The following is a 19420-nucleotide window of genomic DNA, read 5'->3' as shown; positions in this document are numbered from 1 at the left end:
GAGAGAGAGAGAGAGAGAGAGAGAGAGAGAGTGTGTGTGTGTGTGTGTGTAGATCTATCTATCATCTCCACATAATCTGATAAGGATGGCTTAGTTAATAAGAAAATAACAGGACACGGAGATGATCTTGACTGTTAATTCATAGCTGCTTCTCCGAAGTGCCATTGAGTCACAAGTTTATTATATATGAAAATTCTAACTCCCTTTCACCCACAAGCACAGAGAGAGTTTTACAGCTTCATAGACATTGCAATTAGTTTAGACAACACACAGAAACCTCAGAAACTTCAAGGTGAAGATAAGAACAAGGCTGGACCTTCAACTACATGATTACCAGGAAGCCAAGTCTAAGAATACTTTTCTCAGGGACAAAACTAAACTAAGGTTTCAGCCTTGGCTTGCCAAGCAGCTGCATTTCTGACCAAAGAGGAAGAATGTTAACCTCTGGACTGCTGATTTGCTAAGGACTTAAAGTTTTCCAATAAGAGAAGGTGTGGATCAGAAAAGGAGTCAAAAGAGGAGTCTCAGATTTTTGTCTATTTGAGACTGTTTTTCTTATTGGCTTCCCACATGTGTGTGTACATATTTATGAATGTATATTAATCACTGAAATATATACATATATAATTTTTTTCACAAACAGGTGTTTTGAAATTACTTATCTGAGAGCTAATTTTCAGCAAAGAACACTGATGTGTTGGTGGATAGACTAGCCCAATAGAACAGAATATTGAATTTCTCTGTTTTCCAACAGAACACACAAATGGGACCCTTTAAAGGGATTCTAGTGTCCTGAGCACACAGAAAAGAGGATAAATTTACTATAAAATAGTAGCAAAACTCCCAACCAGAGGAATAACAGAATAATCATTAGCTGTTTTGAGGATAAAGGTCTTTGGGGTTACTGATTCTCTTAATGATTTCCCCCTCTACCTCCCTAAAATGTATTCAGAGCTGCAAATGTATCTGAATCTGGACTGGAATAGGTAACTGGCAATGAATGGGACTTCAATTTTTGGCTCATAATCTATATTTGCCTGACCCATGACTTGAGTAGGTTAGTCTTCTGCCCTGCCTCAACTTCCTCTTCAGTAGCAATTACATGGATCTCAGTTAATTTTTCTGTGGGAACAGAGGTCATAGTGCCTAAGGGTCTTATGTTTCAGTACCATGAACAACAATCTGGTTTTTTCCACCAATCTGTCTTCTTTTCTCTCTTTATTAATGAATGAACACAGTGCCTCATTACTTTGTAGCTTTGAAAGGAAAACCTAGTTCTCAAGGATTCAAGCTAAATTTGCCTTCCACAAAAGATGTAAGTCTAGTGAAATAAGTGGATCTTTCCCTTATTCAGGAATGATAAGCTTTTCTGCTAATTGAGTTGAATATTCAAGCCTAGGCACAAAGTAAATTCTAATTGACTAATTGATCAGTGTGATAGACATTTGTAGGATATAAGAGAAGACTAATATATGTTCCTACTCCCAAGGAGATGATTATCATCCAACTGAGGACTCAGTCCTGTCCCTACCTCCTTATTGTTGGCCAAGTATATTTGAAAGATACACCTTTGGCTCAATAGAGGATAAACATTTTTTTAAAACTAGGAATCTAATTCTTTTCCTTTCTCAAAGTATCTAAATAGTCTTCTTGCATCCTGATTTTTTCAAAGTTATGATTATAATTCAGACATCAGTGGCATATTATAAAAATAATATGGCATGATGGATGAAAAATTGGCCTCAAGGGCAGGAAGATCTTGATTTGAGTTCTGCCTCTGATCCATGATAGATATGTGACCTGTAGTACACTAGGTGACTCTCTAAGACTGTACTTTACAGAGAAAGTGCTGATTCACATAGGTAGAATTTCCTTACCTGGGAATTCCCTACATGAACAAAATCATAGGACCCAGCTCCCTCTTTCTAACTCTATTGTAATGCCTGCATATCCCCAACTGACAGATACTCACATATAATTGTGAAATCACTAACAAAAGTCTTCCTCGCAGTGATGGGATCATGGGTCATCTATGCGCGCCAACTTCAGTGGCAACTCTTTGTCTCCTTATAAAATTTCCATATGGCATCCCCGCAATGTTCTGGGGTCTTTCTCACTTTCTTTTGACATCTCCCCCATAAGTGTGGTGAATTTCAGCTGTTCATCACCTATTCCTTACTCCTCTCTTATATCCAGCCCGTCTTCTTTTTGGATCATATATTTCTTTACACGCTTCTCCTTTGTAACCCATCACTTTTAATGGGTTGCAGCTTGCTCATGCTCACTGTGTATTGCATGTGTTACTCGCAAGCAAAAATATTGTAATTTTCAGACTTGTCCATGATTATCCATCCAATAACGAATCAACTTTAGAGTACCTGGATTTCCTCGTTGTGTATAACTTGTTGGCCTAAGTGAAGAAAAAAGGATTTTTGATAATGAAGATATACTTTCTATCACTCAAAACTTTGGGATCACTGTGGTTATGCAGTGTGGAAGCTTACAGTTAAGTCCCTGAGAATAAGAAGTGTTATGGAGTATGGGAAAAGGTTAGTGGAGAAATAAAGGGAGATGGAGTCTGCATACATTCTCTTCCCTGAGGAGAACTTTACAAAGTGGGTATGAAAAACCTGAAAACCACCAGGAAAATACCATAGAATCATAGATTTAGACCTAGAAGGGGCTCTGTTGTTGTTCATTCATTTTCAGCTATGTCTGACTCTGTGACCCCATTTGGGCTTTCCTTGGCAAAGATATTTGAATGGCTTATTATTTTTTTCTCCAGCTCATCTTACAGATGAGGAAACTGAGGCAAACAGGGTTAAGTGACTTGCCTAGGATTACACAGATATTATCTGAGGCCAGAGTTGAACTCAGAAAGAGGATCAGGCCTGGTACTCTACTCTATGGCTCCACTTAGATGTTCCATGAAAGGGCGTTAGAAGCCAGCAGTACTGAAGAAACTGAGGCTCAGAAAATATAAGCAGAATTTCCCAGAATTATAGAGCTAGTAGGTATCTGAGGTGCTATTTACATTCGGGTCTTCCTTACTTAAAGTTCAGGCCACCAACCATTGCATGCTCCTTCCAGGATCTCAGAGGCTGATAAAATGATCTGGGACTCTTCATATATATAATTAAAATCTAAAACAACCAGTAATTGTTGTAGTTTTTTTCTTTCATTATTAACCTAGAATAAATTTTAAAAATTCAAAATTGTCCACCTAGTTATTCCTTAGAGTGAATAAAGGTATTATTATGTGATTATCATCCTGAATCCTTTACAACTGCTTATTCATCTTAAAATGTAGATTTAACTCATTTTGATAAGGCTTGGTTTATCCTACGTCTTTACTTTTATGTTCACTTTTTTTTCTCTTTCACATTTTCCTCTTCCGAGTTTGTGTTTCCTTCTTTCTTAGATTTGAATGCTAGAAAGCTCTTTTGCTATTTATCAAAAACCATTAGATAATAAATGTAGAACTGGAAGAGACCTTAAAGGCTAGAGTCTAACCCCCTAATTCAGTGATGGGCAAACTTTTTAAAGAGGGGGCCAAAGGAAAGGAAATGCTCCTCTGTCCATCTGTTTCTAAGGCAACTCTTTCGAAGTTTCATTGTATTGTATCCTACTCATTGTATTCGTCAGATTAGGAATAATGTCACCGGGCCAGACAGAATATTTCAGGGGGCCACATCTGGCCTGCAGGCCCTAGTTTGTCCATCACTGCCCTAATTTTATGGAGGAGGAAAAACCAAGATAAAGAAAAGTTAATTGACTTGCCATAGTTCATAGGTTTTTAACTGCCTGAGGCAGGAATTGAGTCCAGACCTTCCTGATGCCAGGTTCAGTTCTCTATCCATTGTTCATTAGAAGTGGAAAGGACTTTAGAAATAATCTCTGCTTGGAATAGGAAACCGAGGCACAAATGTACAAGGTCATATAACTACATAGTGAAAGACTAGGATTAGAACTTGGATCTTGAGTGCTAGGATTTTTGTATTCAACCATCATGTATTTCAGTTACTCATTTTACCTTTGTGGCTATTGTATACCTGTTAATGTATTATTTATATGTATTATTATGCATTATTTATATTTATACCTGTTAATGTATTACTTGAAAATGCTTTTATTTATGCTTTAGAAAACATTGCTTTCACGTCCCAATGATCTTCCAAAAGAGTACCCTTCCTTTGAACAAATTAGCACTAACAAATAAACAAATCAACACATTATTTGTGTCTGAATATGCATGCCTCACTTGGTACCTACTGTCCACTACTTCTCTACAGAATAGCAGTAAGGATGCTTTATTATAAGCCTCTGAAATAAAGATCAGTTACTACATTTATCATAGCTATAAAATCATTCAAATGCAGTTTTTATTTATATTCTTGTGGTCACTGTGTAAATTGTTCACCTGCTTCTACTTCCTTCATTGCCTACTTCTGTAGTATTTATCGTATGATTATATATAAAATATTTCACTTGTTATAAATAATAAATTCTTATAAAATGCATTTGCTCTTGTGTTGTCAGTGTAGAAAACAACCAATTTTTATATTAGTTTCTATGTATACCTATGAGTTATTTTTATATAAAATGATTAGTACATCTATAAAGTGTTACTCAAACTGACAGATCAGTTTGTAGGTAAACATAAAACAATCTGTAATTTTGAAGCAGATGGAATATATCTTCATGATTATAACTGAAAACTGCTAAGGATCGTGGAGCCATTTGGACCACTTTAGATTGGTTTCCTAATAACTTTCCAGTTACTACTAATCTAAACAATGAGAGCCATGGAAATAAATTTAGACAATAATTTCTTCCAAAAGAAGTCAGTCTTAGTCAAAGTCAGTTTAATAATTCTGTCAAAAATGATGTGAAAAAGTTAGTCTAACATTTTTCCCCTGCCTTTTTTGTAATTAGTGCTTCTCTTTTTAGATGTTTCCTAACCATCTCTTTTAAAATCCATCCTATGATTCCTCCCCCAGGAATCCCGAATAACTTGGGGTTCTATGGTGTGCAAACTATTTTTTTTTATAATCAGGACAACACTGATCTCATTCCAATCTTGTGGTGACTCCCATTTTCCATGAAATTTCACATTTTGCTGACAGTGGCTCTGATTTCACATCTATTTTAGTATCTGAGGGTATAGGTTCTGTGATAAACAGAGAGATAGATGGCATGGTAGCTAGAGCTAAGGACTTTGAATCAGAAAAACCTAGGTTTGAATCCCACATCAGACACTTAACTAGCTATGTGATTCTGAGCAAGTCTTTTAAATTTCTATGTGCCTTAGTTTCCCCATATGTAAAATGGAGATAATAGCACCCACCTTACATGGTTTGCTGCAAGGATAAAATGATATAACATATTTAAAGTGCTTTGCAAACCTTAAAACATTATGTAAATATTAGGTATTACTGGTGGCTTGTTTGTACCACGAGCAACTAAAATAACTTTTTATCCTCTTCAATATTTTAAAATTAATTTATTCAAATTTCTTTCCAAATGAAAAATTCTTTTTCTGTTGAATGTTTTTTGTTCAATCATTTTTGTCAAACAATGCCTTCTTTAGTGTGGGGAGGGGAAAGAGGAAAGGAGATACCTGGGAATTTTAATGTAACAAACAAATAAATAATGAAATTAAAATTTTATTTTAGTCTAAAATAAAATAATTAAATTAAAATTTAAAAATAAAATATTATATGTATATGTTCTATTTTGACTTGGGTCAGAAAGAGGAATAAGCAAAGAACATCAAGACCCAAGAAAAAATCAATATTAAGCCAGGTGAACTTTCTCCCTGAAGGAGGATTCTATATCTCACAGTATTACCAAATATGTTTACTGGGAAAGATCGATAGTTGTCCTCCATGACATTCTGACTCCTGTTCAATGACCTATTGTAAAATCAATTTCTTCTCTCTTTTTTAGATTGAAAACTCCTTGAGAGTAGTGACTGTTATTTCATCTTTGTTTTCCTGTGCCCAGCTTTGTGCCTGGCACATTAGACCATTAGTGAATTGTTTTAATATTTATTCACTGACATTTATCTCAATCTGCTTTTATTTTTACCTAGATAACCTCCTGGAAGTACATATTCATTTATTATCTCATTTTTCCATAAATATATTGTTGTATTTGTTCTACTACCATCTAATTTCAACTTAAAGATGTACCCATTCACAACCATCTCTTCTCCAAGTTCCCAGTTCTGGAGAGAATTGGGTTTGATATGAGAAGCACAGATAGAGTTTTGTTTTGTTTTTCTGGAAAAAATATCTAGAGGTTTTATTGGACAACATGATCAATCTGAGTCAGCAATGTAATGTGAGAGCCAAAAAAGCTAATTTGATCTTGGGTTGCATTAAGAAGCACATATATTAGGGCAACTACGGAGCTCAATGGATAGAGAGCCAAACATAGAGATGGGAGGTCCTGGGTTCAAATGTGGCCCCAGACCTTTTTTAGTTGTGTGCCTGATGGCAAGTCACTTAACCCCAATTGCCTACCCCTTATCACTCTTCAATCTAGGAACCAATACTTAATATTGATTCTAAAACAGAAGGTAAGCGTTGTTTTTTTTTTTTTAAAGAAACACAAAATTCAGGAATAGAGAAATGATAGTCCCCTGTACTCTGCCTTAATAAGACCTCATCTGGAGTAGTATATCAATTTCTTGAATTCTGCAGTTTCAGAAGAAGATTGATACGGTGAAAACTACCTGAAAAAGGGCAACAGGATTATTAAAGGCCTTGAGACCATGACATATGTTCAGTTTAGAGAAGAGAAGAATATTTTCAAATGCTGCCAATAGAGGAAGGTTTACTTCTGTTTGGTTCTTGAGGACAGAATCAAAAGCAATGGGCAAAGGTTGTAAAGAAGTAGTAGACTTAGAGTTGATGTCATATTAGAGCTATTCAAAAGTGGAATGGATTGCCTCAAGAGGCACATGGTCCCTCCTCCTTAGAGGTCTTCAATCAGAGGCCCAACATCTTGTTCAATGTGGGGAATTCTTTTGTGTACAGATTCAAGTAGATGGCTGCTAAAGTCCCTTCCAACTCTCAGATTCTATTATTCTGTAATTCTATGACTATACCCAGCATGTAGAGGATATAAAAACAATTTAAAATCACCATCAGTAAGTTTCACCTTTTCCATATGATGGATGGCAAATAGGCATAATTTCTTCTCATTCTGTAGATAAGCATTAGTAACTAGACATTATTTTTTATCAAGTTCAAAAACTAGGGAATTTTTAGAGGTAGGAATAACATCCAGAACACCTATGTTTTTCTAGTGCTTTGCTTTAAAATTATAGTTTATACTATTTACGCCAATGGTACTGGTTGAATGAAGCACCTAAAAATTGTATACTGCCATTTCAGGAAAGGATTCCGTGAAGGAACAACCAAAACTCAAGAGAGCAGCTGTCACAGCATCTAGTTCATCTTGAGGATTCAACTGTTTGTTAAAATAAATGTTATGAATATTTTTAAAAGCATATACAAGAATCTACAACAAAACATTCAGTCTGTCTTTTCCATTAGAGGATATCTTAATGAGATTCCCACTCCAGCCACAGATGTGTGTTTGGACCTAGAAAATCACATAGACCCAATATTTTCCTCTTATGTATTTGATTCACCTTCACTTGTAGGTGAGGGGAACAAGCATTTATTAAGTTCTTACTATGTACCAGGCATAGTGTTAAGAGCCTTAAAAAAAAAGTCTTAAATATATATATATATGTGCATATAGATAGATAGATAGATAGATAGATAGAAGATAGACAGATAGCCTATCACTGATTATATGTCAAATCCAGATTTGTGCTGAGTTCTAGAACAACCAATTGGTGAGTGGGTTTAGATTTATTGAGTCATTGGCTTGGAAGTGAACCTAATTCATAACGAGAGAAAGGCACATCAATTTCTAAGTATTATTTTATAGCACAGAAGTATGCTTTCTAAAATTCTTACACTTTTCTTCATTGCCATCACTGTGCATAGTAGGGGGTAGGTTTGTCCCAGGGCACTTAGTCTGGTTTCCCAAGTGGTCCTAGGCCATTCCACCCTAACTTGCAGGGACCCTGCAATGGACCATATCTGATTGGAAAATCCTTTAGTTCTGCTACAGTGGATTCTTCACTTATTGTCGTCTTTTTGTGTGCTCTATCCCCCCTTTCTAAGCCCCTAAATTATGGTACCTTTGTTCCTTAATAGGACCTCCATCTTGGTCTCTGAAGCCCGACTCCCCAGGTCATGAGGTCATGGTCATGTGCTGTAGTTGGAAGGGACCCCCAAGAACATGCCACCGGACTTCAGCTTGGAAGTTAACAAGTGTAGTCATGTACATGAATGGGCACTGCTTCATACCTCTGTAGCATCATTAGAGAATCTGTAAAGAATTAAAGGATGAATCAGGAGAGCCCAGACGATTTTACCAGGGACTCCGCAGTCCTTTTCATGTTGAATTCACATGGGATGCTGAAATAAGTTACAACTGAAAATTTGCCTGGGAATTTTTTCTTCCGTACTTGTTCCAATTTGGCACCCGCGATGGGTATTCTTTTTTATGTTCCCTGCAAGCACGGGGTGTCAGGAAGGAATAGTAATAAAAAGGTAACCAATGAAGCTTCTAAGAAAAAGAAAAAAGGGTTAGGAGACTATGTCATAGGCTAGGCATATGAAAATGATGTCCTGACCTAAGGTGTTTCAGTGGATATAGAGGTAAAGGGGTGAACACAAGAAATTGATCAGAACAGGAAATGAACTACCTGCAGCTGGAAAGTGTCTGTGGTAGGTTTGGAAGCCTGGGGTTTTCTGTCTCTGGAACAGCCGCATCACTAGCGGGAAAGGAAGAAAGACATGGGAAGGAAATGGAAACTATTAGTAGTGAATCCTTCACTGGAAAAGCAGGGAGAAAAGTCATTCCCAGCTCCTCCTCCCTCTCGCCAATCTACAAGAGGCTTGATCGGAGGGACTACAGTTTCCAGCATGCCTCACAGTTCCTTCCTTTTCCGTTTCTATTGACTACCACTCCCAGAACGCTCCGCGTCTAACTTTTATAGCTGAAGCGGAGAAACTCCTCGATGCTGACTACAATTCCCAGCCTGCTTTGCGCAGGTTAGCGGGCTCCTTTTGTTTCCGGTAATGCGGCAGTTTCCGGCATGGTTCGAAGTTTCCGGTCTCCGGAGCCTGTAGTGAACGCTTCTTTGGCCGCTTCTTCTGTGTTAGTGTTTTGTTCTCTTGGTGACTGAGACTCCCACCTCGGACATGGCTTCTTCTAGAGCTTCGGCGACGGCGACCAAAACCCCTACTAGGACTCCTGAAGACACAGCTTCCCCTGTGGTAAAGAAGCCTCATATCTATTATGGCAGTTTGGAAGAGAAGGAGAAAGAGCGTCTTGCAAGAGGGGAGTCCGGATTGTTGGGAAAAGAAGGAATTAAAGCTGGAATTGAGGCTGGAAATATTAACATAACTTCTGGAGAGGTGTTTGAAATTGAAGAACATATCAGTGAAAGACAAGCAGAAGTGTTGGCTGAGTTTGAGCGAAGAAAGCGAGCCAGGCAAATCAATGTCTCCACTGATGACTCAGAAGTCAAGGCTTGCCTTCGAGCCTTGGAGGAACCAATCACACTCTTTGGAGAGGGCCCTGCCGAAAGGAGAGAGAGATTGAGAAATATTCTCTCTGTGGTTGGCACAGATGCCTTGAAAAAGACCAAAAAAGATGATGAAAAATCCAAAAAGTCCAAAGAAGAGTATCAGCAAACCTGGTACCATGAAGGATCCAACAACCTGAAGACTGCAAGGCTATGGATTGCTAATTATTCACTACCCAGGGCAATGAAGCGCTTGGAGGAAGCCCGTCTCCATAAAGAGATTCCAGAGACATCTAGGACATCACAGAAGCAGGAACTGCACAAATCTCTTCGGTCTTTGAATAACTTCTGCAGCCAGATTGGAGATGATCGTCCCATATCTTATTGTAATTTCAGTCCGAATTCCAAACTACTGGCCACAGCTTGTTGGAGTGGACTGTGCAAACTGTGGTCTGTCCCTGATTGCAGCCTCTTGCACACCCTAAGAGGCCATAATACTAATGTAGGAGCAATTGTTTTCCACCCCAAATCCACTGTATCTTTGGACAAGAAAGATGTCAACCTAGCTTCTTGTGCTGCTGATGGGTCTGTGAAACTGTGGAGTCTGGAGAGTGATGAGCCAGTGGCAGATATTGAAGGCCATTCAGTAAGGGTGGCGAGAGTGATGTGGCATCCTTCAGGACGTTTTCTGGGCACCACCTGCTATGATCGATCCTGGCGCCTATGGGACTTGGAGGCCCAGGAAGAAATTCTACACCAGGAGGGCCACAGCATGGGAGTATATGACATTGCCTTCCACCAGGATGGTTCTTTGGCTGGCACTGGGGGACTGGATGCCTTTGGTCGTGTATGGGACCTCCGCACAGGACGATGCATCATGTTCCTAGAGGGCCACCTGAAGGAGATTTATGGCATCAACTTTTCACCAAATGGATACCATATTGCAACTGGCAGTGGTGACAACACATGCAAAGTGTGGGACCTGCGGCAGAGGCGTTGTGTCTACACCATCCCTGCTCACCAGAACTTGGTAACTGGAGTCAAGTTTGAGCCTATCCATGGGAATTTCTTACTCACTGGTGCCTATGACAACACAGCCAAGATCTGGACACATCCTGGTTGGTCCCCACTGAAGACCCTGGCTGGCCATGAGGGGAAAGTAATGGGCTTAGATATTTCCTCTGATGGTCAGCTTATAGCCACTTGTTCCTATGATAGAACCTTCAAACTCTGGATGGCTGAATAGACCCAGTCTGTTGACATGATTCTCTAACTTAGATGTCTGGTCCCAAGCACTCTGGTCAGAAGAAGGGAATCTGGAAAACAGGGATAATTATAACACCTGCCTTACAGGATTGTTGTGAGGCTCAAATGAGAAACATTTGTAAAGTGCTTTCTAAACCTTAAAGCCCTATATAAATGCTAGCTATATTATGTTTTCTTATATGTGTACATGTTGTATCAATAGAACTGGTGTTCCTTGAGCACAGGGACTGTTTTTCTCTTTTGTCTTTTTATCTCTAGCCCCTGGCCCTGTGCTTTTCATAGAGTAGGTGCTAAATACTGTATGTATTTTATTTTTTACCTATTTGGGTTTTTCTTAGCAAAGATGCTGGAGTGGTTTGACATTTCCTTCTCTAGCTCACTGAAACTGAGGAAAAGAGGGTTGAGTGACCTGACCAGGTTCACACAGCTGGTAAGTTTTTAAGGGCAGATTTGAGGTCAGGAAGATGAGTCTTCCTGACCCAGGCCTAGCAGTCTCTCCACCTAGCTGAAATATATGCTTATCCAGTTTTTACTCTTGAGCATTGTCAGGGAGCCATGCAGGTAGACATATTGACAAAAAAGATTAAAGCAAATGATAGATCATTAAGGCAATGATAGATCATGGAGAAAGCCAAAGAATAAGTTGGTAAAGAAAATTAGATGCATTTCAGAGTTAATGATGATGGTGGTAACCATGTATCTTGGAATTAATATAAAGTGAAGTTTTTGCCAAGTAAAAGTCATGATGAAAAAAGAGGTCCCAGAAAAGGTTTAAAAAAAAATGAACTGAAAATTGATGAATAAACACCTGATGTTCTTGATAACCTCAAAAATTGCTGACCTACTGTTAAATGAGAACTTGTTCCTTCAGATTTTAATAGGGGGATACTAAAGCTTATGGTCAAGAAATTGCCTGGCCTTGGCCTGGGGTGGTGATAAAAAGTTTTTGTCAGCCTATTTCCCTACTTGTGGGTAAAATTGAAAACCAACAGCTGTAGGACATTGGTGATGATTAGGTGAAAGAAAAAAAAAAGACTTTGAAGAAGTAATTGCTAGCTATTATGGGATTGTCACCATGAAAGAAGTAGAGAAATACATGGAATGTATTACTATAAATGAATTTCTATTTCTCAATGAAGTAGATGATACCATTTGGAGATAGTAACCAGAACCATCACTTAGAGATGGAGGATATCCTGAAATATGGCAAATACTTCCCTGGTAGCAAGTTTTAATGGACTATGCCCAAAATATTCACGAAGAGTTCTGATGACTTGATTTCCATGGAGCTCTGAAGCACCTTATTTTCTTATCTTCAGCCCTGCCCCTGTCCTACAAAAGGGGAAAATATCTTGCTATTATTTGTGTTGTATGTGTGCAGCATATTCATAAATAGAAAGACTTTTGTCCACCTAGAACTCCCAATATTTACTTTCAATTATACTGCACAGTTTCATCCAGATGATACTGTAGTTCTGCCTGCTATGCAATGGGCAATTTGAATAGATTCCATAGAAACAGGGGTGGCTTTGTACAGTGTCAATCATCATGTCAAATCTATGAATCAGCTGAATGGGAAAGAGGTGAGGAAGTCCGTGTTTTAGGACAGAACAAAACTATGAACTTCTTAAAGGAGGGTCTAGCCTGGATTGGCAAGAGGCATAAGGGAAAGTATAAGATTTCACAACTAAATGTAAGTAGCATCAAGTCCATCTACCTGGTGCTTACAAACCACTCCAGTATTATCTAATATCAGGGGAGATTCAGATTTAGAAAATCCATACTCTGCCTGAGTCTAAAATGATTTGAAAGGCCTCTCTTTTAAAATGCTTTCTCTAGTTGCTATGAAATGTGATCCTTGAAATTTGTCTAGGTTGGAGTAACAACTTTATAAAAAGCAGCATAATTTCCAATGTAATTTGTATGTTTCCTGGAGTAATCCTTAGTGATTAGATGTGGCCACCAATGTGATGGAGGGCTCTTGTTTTGAGGGGTTGGGCTTTTCCTTGTCTATTGTTAAAGCCATCCCACTCAGAATAGACCCATCATATTGCTTCAAAACAATCTCTGCCCTTCCCATCACATTATTTTGTCCCAAAAGGCATTTTTATTTTTCAAATTTATAAAAAAGCACCTCCCTCCAAAAGAAAATATATGCTGATTGATTAAAATCTAGAACAGGAAATTACATCAGAGAAACCTAATAGTTGACAGTTAATGTGGTGTAGTAGATAAAGAGCAAGCCTTTGAGTTAGGGTTCAGATTCCATTTGTGACATACTTTGTGACCCTCAGCAAGTCAATTAACCTTTTAGCATTCTGAATAATTCATTAAGAGTACAAATTGCAAAACACATGTAGATATTTATCAGTACAGAAATTTTTCTCCCTGGGAGTTCCACGTATCAATTAGATCAAGATTTGACCAATAATAATAATAAATTCTTCATCTCATTTAATGTTAGAATAAGTTAGTAAAATAACAATGTAAAAATGAACAATTATGAAAAATTTAAGAATTCTGATAAAAGCAATGACCAACTGATTCCAAAGGACTGATGATGATCTATGCTTTCTTCCTCCTGACATCTGACAGAGGGGTATTGGACTAATATGCAGAATGAGACACACATTTTAGTCAGCCCACATGAGAATTGGTTTTGTCTGACTATACTTATTTGTTACAAAGGTTTTCTTTTTCAGGGGGAGTCTGGGTGGGAATGAGAGGGAGAGAAAATAAATGTTAATTGAAAAAAATCTCAATAAAAAGAATTGTAATGATTGAAATTATGGAGAGGCAATATTTCTTAATTTTAGAATTATTTATTAACTGACTGCTCAAGAAAATCTAAACTAGCAGATAGACTTTTTCCATAAACCAAATGGGTACCAATGAGAGCAAGAGGGGCAAAAGAGATGAGCCAAACAAGAGTAGCTGGTCAAGAGAGAACTCAAGAACTCTGCTGCAAGTCTTATATATGCCTCTCATTATCCAGTCCCTATTCTGAACCTCCCAACATATATCTGATGTAATATGTAGAAATGGGTAGCCATTTCTCTCTGGGTGCAAGTTAGCAGTTGCCACTTTGGAGCACAGAACCTGGCAGAGCACCCAGGAGGTGTGTGCTAGGGTGACAGTTAAAAGCAGGGTATAAAAGGGAGACACAAACCCCTGGGGTGTTCATTTCACTTCACTTCTCTCTTGTCTCCAAGGGTTAGGGAGGAGGTGGTTTGCCCCCTTCTTGGGTGGTTTGGGAGTTTGGTTAGTCAGGCAGGGATAATCTCCATTGCTAGCAAATTTTAATACCTCATTGGCATAGCCAAGAACCTTCTATTCAATTCAGTGTCAACAGCTACCATCAAGAACAGCAGCATCTGACCCAGGGGCCTGACAGCCTCTGGGATCAGCTTCAGAGCAACAGAGTTGGGAAGTGCCCTCAAGGCTTTCTCCTACTCTGCACCTAGGAACATCAACCTGTGTTTCAAGATTTATTTAACATCTAGTACTTAGGCAAGAACTTTAGAGTTCTCTTTCACCCACCTTCCTACTCCTTTTCTTTACCCTCAGTTTGATTTAAATCAGCCCTGTTTAAACCCTATAGCCTAAAAGTTCTTGAAGCCATTGCTTACCTTACTAACAACAATTAGTCATTAGTAATCAGATCTGGTTAACATCATTAGCTGGCCTAGCCTTTCCAAGCCAGGTTTATCCATCATCAATTTAAGGTTTCAGGAAGCCACAGTCTACTTCCTGGAAACATTTCAAACTGCCTGGCTGGATTGGTTCTAAGGCCCTGGGGCTTTGGCAGAGAATCTTGGGCTTAAAGGAGACCTAACCCTACTGGTGTGGGAATTAATCTAAACCTTTCAGCCATGGTTAAGGTCTCTCACCCTATTCATATACCATCATCAGCATCTGCCTAGGCCCCCTTGCTTGCTCATAACGCTGATTGGTAGTTAGCCATGCAGGAGATGGACTCAGAGACTCCAACACCTCTCCCAATCTTTCATCACAGGAAGGGAAATGTCCTTATTAAGACCAGAAGACTCCCGACATGTTCTGCCACCTGGTTGATCAGCTTGGCTGCCTAGCACTTGGCAACTAGAGTATGCTGATTTAATCTTTCAAGTGAGTCTAGTGTTGATGGATCCTGCCCCTAATCCTGTTATCCTTCCAGCCAAACTCCATAGCTGGGGGTGGGGGGTGGGGGGGAAGAACTGTAACCTCAGTTTAGAATCAGATGATTTTTTCAGGGAGAGCTAAAGAGAAAATTATTTCACAAAATGTAGCTCAATTTAATATTAATTTTTTACAGAATGATTAGTTAATAGAGGAACCATATTGTAGAATCTTTTCTCTTTGGAGACCTAAAAAGACAAGATATAATCTATTAGTAATTAGGCAGAGGATTAGGGTTGCTTTAGGGAGCTGCCAGGATGTTGAAAAAAATAATTTGTTACATTAGAATACCCAGTTTATTCCTTCTCCTCCCACTCCACATTACAGAAGGCATAATTTGACAAAAAGGTATTTGCACATATAAAACTATTAGTTCTTTCTCTGGAAGTGGGCATACATGTCATTCTTTAACCAATATTTCTGTTGCTATATATAATGTTCTTTTGGTTCTGCTTGTTTCACTTTTCATAATTTCATGTAGAACTTCCCATAATGTTTTTCCGAAATCAATCTGCTTGCCATTTCTTCTGAGGCAATAATATTCCATCACAATCAGATGTCACAACTTGTTTATCCATTCCCCAACTGATAGGCAACCCTTCAATGTCTAGTTTTAAGTATTTTTAGAGTTCTTATAATTTAATTATTCAATCACTAATTAGCCAGTGATATCATACTCTGATGCCTCATCATCATAACATGAAGTGACCCTGGGTTCTCAAAGGCTATGGCTAGTAGAATACAGACTCTGTCAGGAAAGGCTCTGACAAGAGAATATGAATATTGTCTGGTGACCATCTGGGCTAGTTATAGAGGCATAATACTAGTGGGCTGAATGCTAAGGTAATGAACTCATTTTCTATGGCAAACTTAAAAAAAAAAAAAAACAACCAAAAAACAGCTTTGGAGTGAACTCTATGATGACCATTGTTTTGTGTGTCTGTATGTACCCTGTGGTTTGCCATTTTCTCCAAACATTTGAAAAGGTGTATTAGATGACAGACAGTTATATTAATGGCTCTATTAGTATAATGATCTGAACAGAAATTGACCAGAATTACTTGAACTGAAATGGAACAAAATATAGAAGATGAAAGTTGTTGTGCATGCTGCCTATGACATTATTTACAAGTGCTTTTAAAAATCATTTTTTTTTGCTCCAAATGTACATTAAGTTCATTTTGACATGGTGAAGTTTGGGTGTGAATTTAGTGATCCAAAGAGAAAGTACTTTTAAACCTTGATTACTTTATTATTTCTGTGTTTTTCAAAGATATGTGAAACTGTATCCATTTAGAGTTATACAGCATATGTACGTTTGAAAATATTGCTAATAATTTTATTGGTAATTAAAAATAATTTGCAAAAGATGTATAGTTAGTGTTATTTTTATTTTGTTTTATGTAGCTGATTTCTTAAAATTGTTTTTATGGGAGTTCTATTGAAAAGAATATTTAAATGGAAGAAAATAATTTTTCTTTAGCTATGTTTACTTATGTCATAATGTACTTTGACACAATCTTTGTTTTATCCAACTAGGGACTTTATGCAGAAAAAAATAGGAAAATTCATTTGCTTAGTTCCTTGGGAGCTCTGGGTTTTGCTACTATCCCAATGTAACTCCTTGGTAACATACTCATTTATGTTATTCTTCCCCTGTTCATGCTATAATCTTTCCCTGTAAGTTTCTAAGAGCAGGGCTTTGTTGATTTTTGCATTTCTATGCCCAACATCTAGTGCAGTGCCTTGCACACAGCAGATGCTTTATACATTTTTTTTATAGTTGAATTTTTCTGTTTTAAATTTTGGAAGTATGCAAAGTGACTAGATATCAGGATTTATAAATTCTGCCTATATAAAAGTGATATTGATTTAAAATGTCCAATGAATCTAATTCCTTTGAAGATTTATTTTTCTTATCATTGTTTTCAGCTCTATGCTAAAGGGTAGTCATACAAATACTAACATGAAAGTCTCTCAAGAAGATCACATTCTAAGGGTAGTGATGTGTCAATTAAGTTCCAAAAGACAGTTATAAGCCATTAAAACAATATGCACCAAGACTTTGGGAATACCCTATATAGGCAAGATATATACAGAGGAGGGGCAGCTGGGTAGCTCAGTGGATTGAGAGCCAGACCTAGAGACGGGAGGTCCTAGGTTCAAATCCGGCCTCAGACACTTCCCAGCTGTGTGACCCTGGGCAAGTCACTTGACCCCCATTGCCTACCCTTACCACTCTTCCACCTATAAGTCAATACACAGAAGTTAAGGGTTTAAAATTAAAAAAAATTATAAAAAAATTATAAAAAAAAGATATATACAGAGGAAATAAAAGGTAACTTTAGAAGGGAAATCTTGGGGTGGGAGGGTGCAACATGGAAAGATCTGCTGAAGGTAACCTTTGAGCTGAATCTCTATGGAAGTCAGGGATTCTAAGAGACAAGGTGAAGAAAAATAGAATCAAAGGCATAGATGAAAGCCGGTGCAAAGATGTGGAGATAGAAAAGGGAATGACTTGTGTTAGGAATAGCAAGTAAGGCCAGTATAGCTGGATGGTAGAGTGTGTGGAAGGGAAATAACATGTAAAACTGGAAAGGTAGGTTGCAACAAAGTTGTGAAGAACTGATAATGCCAGAGAAATTGGGATTTGATCCCAGGGGTAATAGGGAGCCTCTGAAGGTTATTGAGTGAGGGGTGGGGTAAAGGGGTGGATAACATAGTCAGACCTGTGTCTTAGGAAAAAATATTTGATAGTTGTGTCAAGAATGGACTGGAGTGGAGAAAAATTATTTTGGAACTCCAATGAAAAAGCTATTGAAACAGCCCAAATTGAAACTGAACTAGGGAATTGGTTGAGTAATTAGAGAGGGGAATAGAAGGATATAAATATTTATATAGTGTCTACTCTGTGCCAGGCACTGGGTTAAGCACTTTATAAAGATTTTCTTATTTGATTGGAGAGCTGGGACATGTATGGGAAATGTTGTGGAATCAAAATTATAAGACTTGGCAAATGATTGTGGGGTGAATGAGTATGAGGTATCAAGAGTGTCACCTAATTGTTATTGTTTTGACCCAAAAGACATTTCCCACCAACTCTGCAAGATAAACTCTTTCCCAAGTACTTCTCCCCCTAATCCTCCTCCCCATATTAATGATAATAACAGAAAAGAAAGATGTACTCCTTAATTTTGGCAGCATGTTATTATTGGCCATCTCATTTGTCCAGCATTTTGTTGCCTTTTCAAGTTTACTTTATTTAAATTTAATTTAAATTAAACTAAATTGTTGTATTTCTAGTAGAGTGGGACTTATTTTCACTTTGCATTATTTTGCATTTCTTTTAAAAATAGTAAGTTGTTGTGCTTATCTGTTGATCCCACAATGCCACTAACTGGTCTGTATCTTAAAGAGAATTTTTAAAAGGGGATAAGGAGCTATCTGAACAAAAATATTTATAGCAGCTCCTCTTATGTAGCAAAGAACTGGAAACTGAGGAGATGTCCTTCAATTGGAGAATGACTGAACAAGTTGTGGTATGTGGTTGTAATGGAATACTCTTATACCATAAGAAATAACAAGCAGAATGATTTCAGAAAACCTGGAAAGACTTACATGAACAGATGCAAAGTAAAGTTAATAGAATCAGAAGAATATTGTATACAATAGAAAAATTCTATGATAAGCAACTGTGAATGACCTAACTATTCTCAGCAATATAGTGATTCAAGACAGTTTCAAACACTAATAATGAAAATTTCCATTTTCTCCTAGAGAAAGGATGACAGAGTTTAACTGCACACTAAAATTATATTCCACTTTCTTACTTCTTTTTTATGTTTGAGATCTCTTCCACAAAATGACTAATATGGAAAAAACATTTTACATGATTACACATGTAAAATCTATATCAGATTGTTTGCTGTCTTAGAGAATGGGAAAGGGAGGGTAGGAAGAACAAAATTTGGGACTCAAATTTTTTTGAAAATGAAAAAAAAGGGCTATAAAAATAGAATAAAAACAGTTTCATCATCCCTTTTCTTTATATCAAAGAAATTTCCAGATATCTCTCTCCAAAGCAATCCGATTATCCTTCCCTTTTAACAATGAAAAAGAACTATAAAAAACCAGCTGACACTCTTCCTGTGTGCTGGAAACAGTGTACAGCACTTCACACCCATTGTCTGCTACATCTCTACTGAAATGTAAGTCTTTCCAAGTCTTTTCTCTAAGGATAAAGATTGGTCATGACAGTTCTTCAGTCTTCGACTTTCTTTTAGAGTTCTTTTCATTTATATTATTGTAAATATTGTTCTGTTTTTTAAAAATGTGTATTACTTCAAACAAGTCTCA

The 19420-nt window shown here is 37.6% G+C and overlaps 2 protein-coding genes across 2 annotated transcripts in view; both read left to right on the top strand.

Moving 5' to 3' along the window:
* MTNR1A (melatonin receptor 1A) overlaps nucleotides 1–19420 on the top strand; it is a 39964-nt gene that overhangs the window by 15755 nt on the left and 4789 nt on the right. The window lies entirely within an intron of this gene.
* On the top strand, nucleotides 9294–11132 carry LOC123251106 (U4/U6 small nuclear ribonucleoprotein Prp4). The gene has a single exon (XM_044680284.1). The coding sequence runs from the start codon at nucleotides 9294–9296 to the stop codon at nucleotides 10863–10865; it is 1572 nt and encodes a 523-aa protein (XP_044536219.1). The 3' UTR covers nucleotides 10866–11132.

The sequence above is a fragment of the Gracilinanus agilis genome, chromosome 6 (genome assembly GCF_016433145.1).
Source record: "Gracilinanus agilis isolate LMUSP501 chromosome 6, AgileGrace, whole genome shotgun sequence".
Taxonomy (NCBI): domain Eukaryota; kingdom Metazoa; phylum Chordata; class Mammalia; order Didelphimorphia; family Didelphidae; genus Gracilinanus; species Gracilinanus agilis.
This window is presented reverse-complemented; position numbering and strand designations above follow the sequence as displayed.

Coding starts and splice junctions, on each gene's coding strand:
- LOC123251106 (XM_044680284.1), top strand. CDS start 9,294: ATGGCTTCTTCTAGAGCTTCGGCGACGGCGACCAAAACCCCTACTAGG.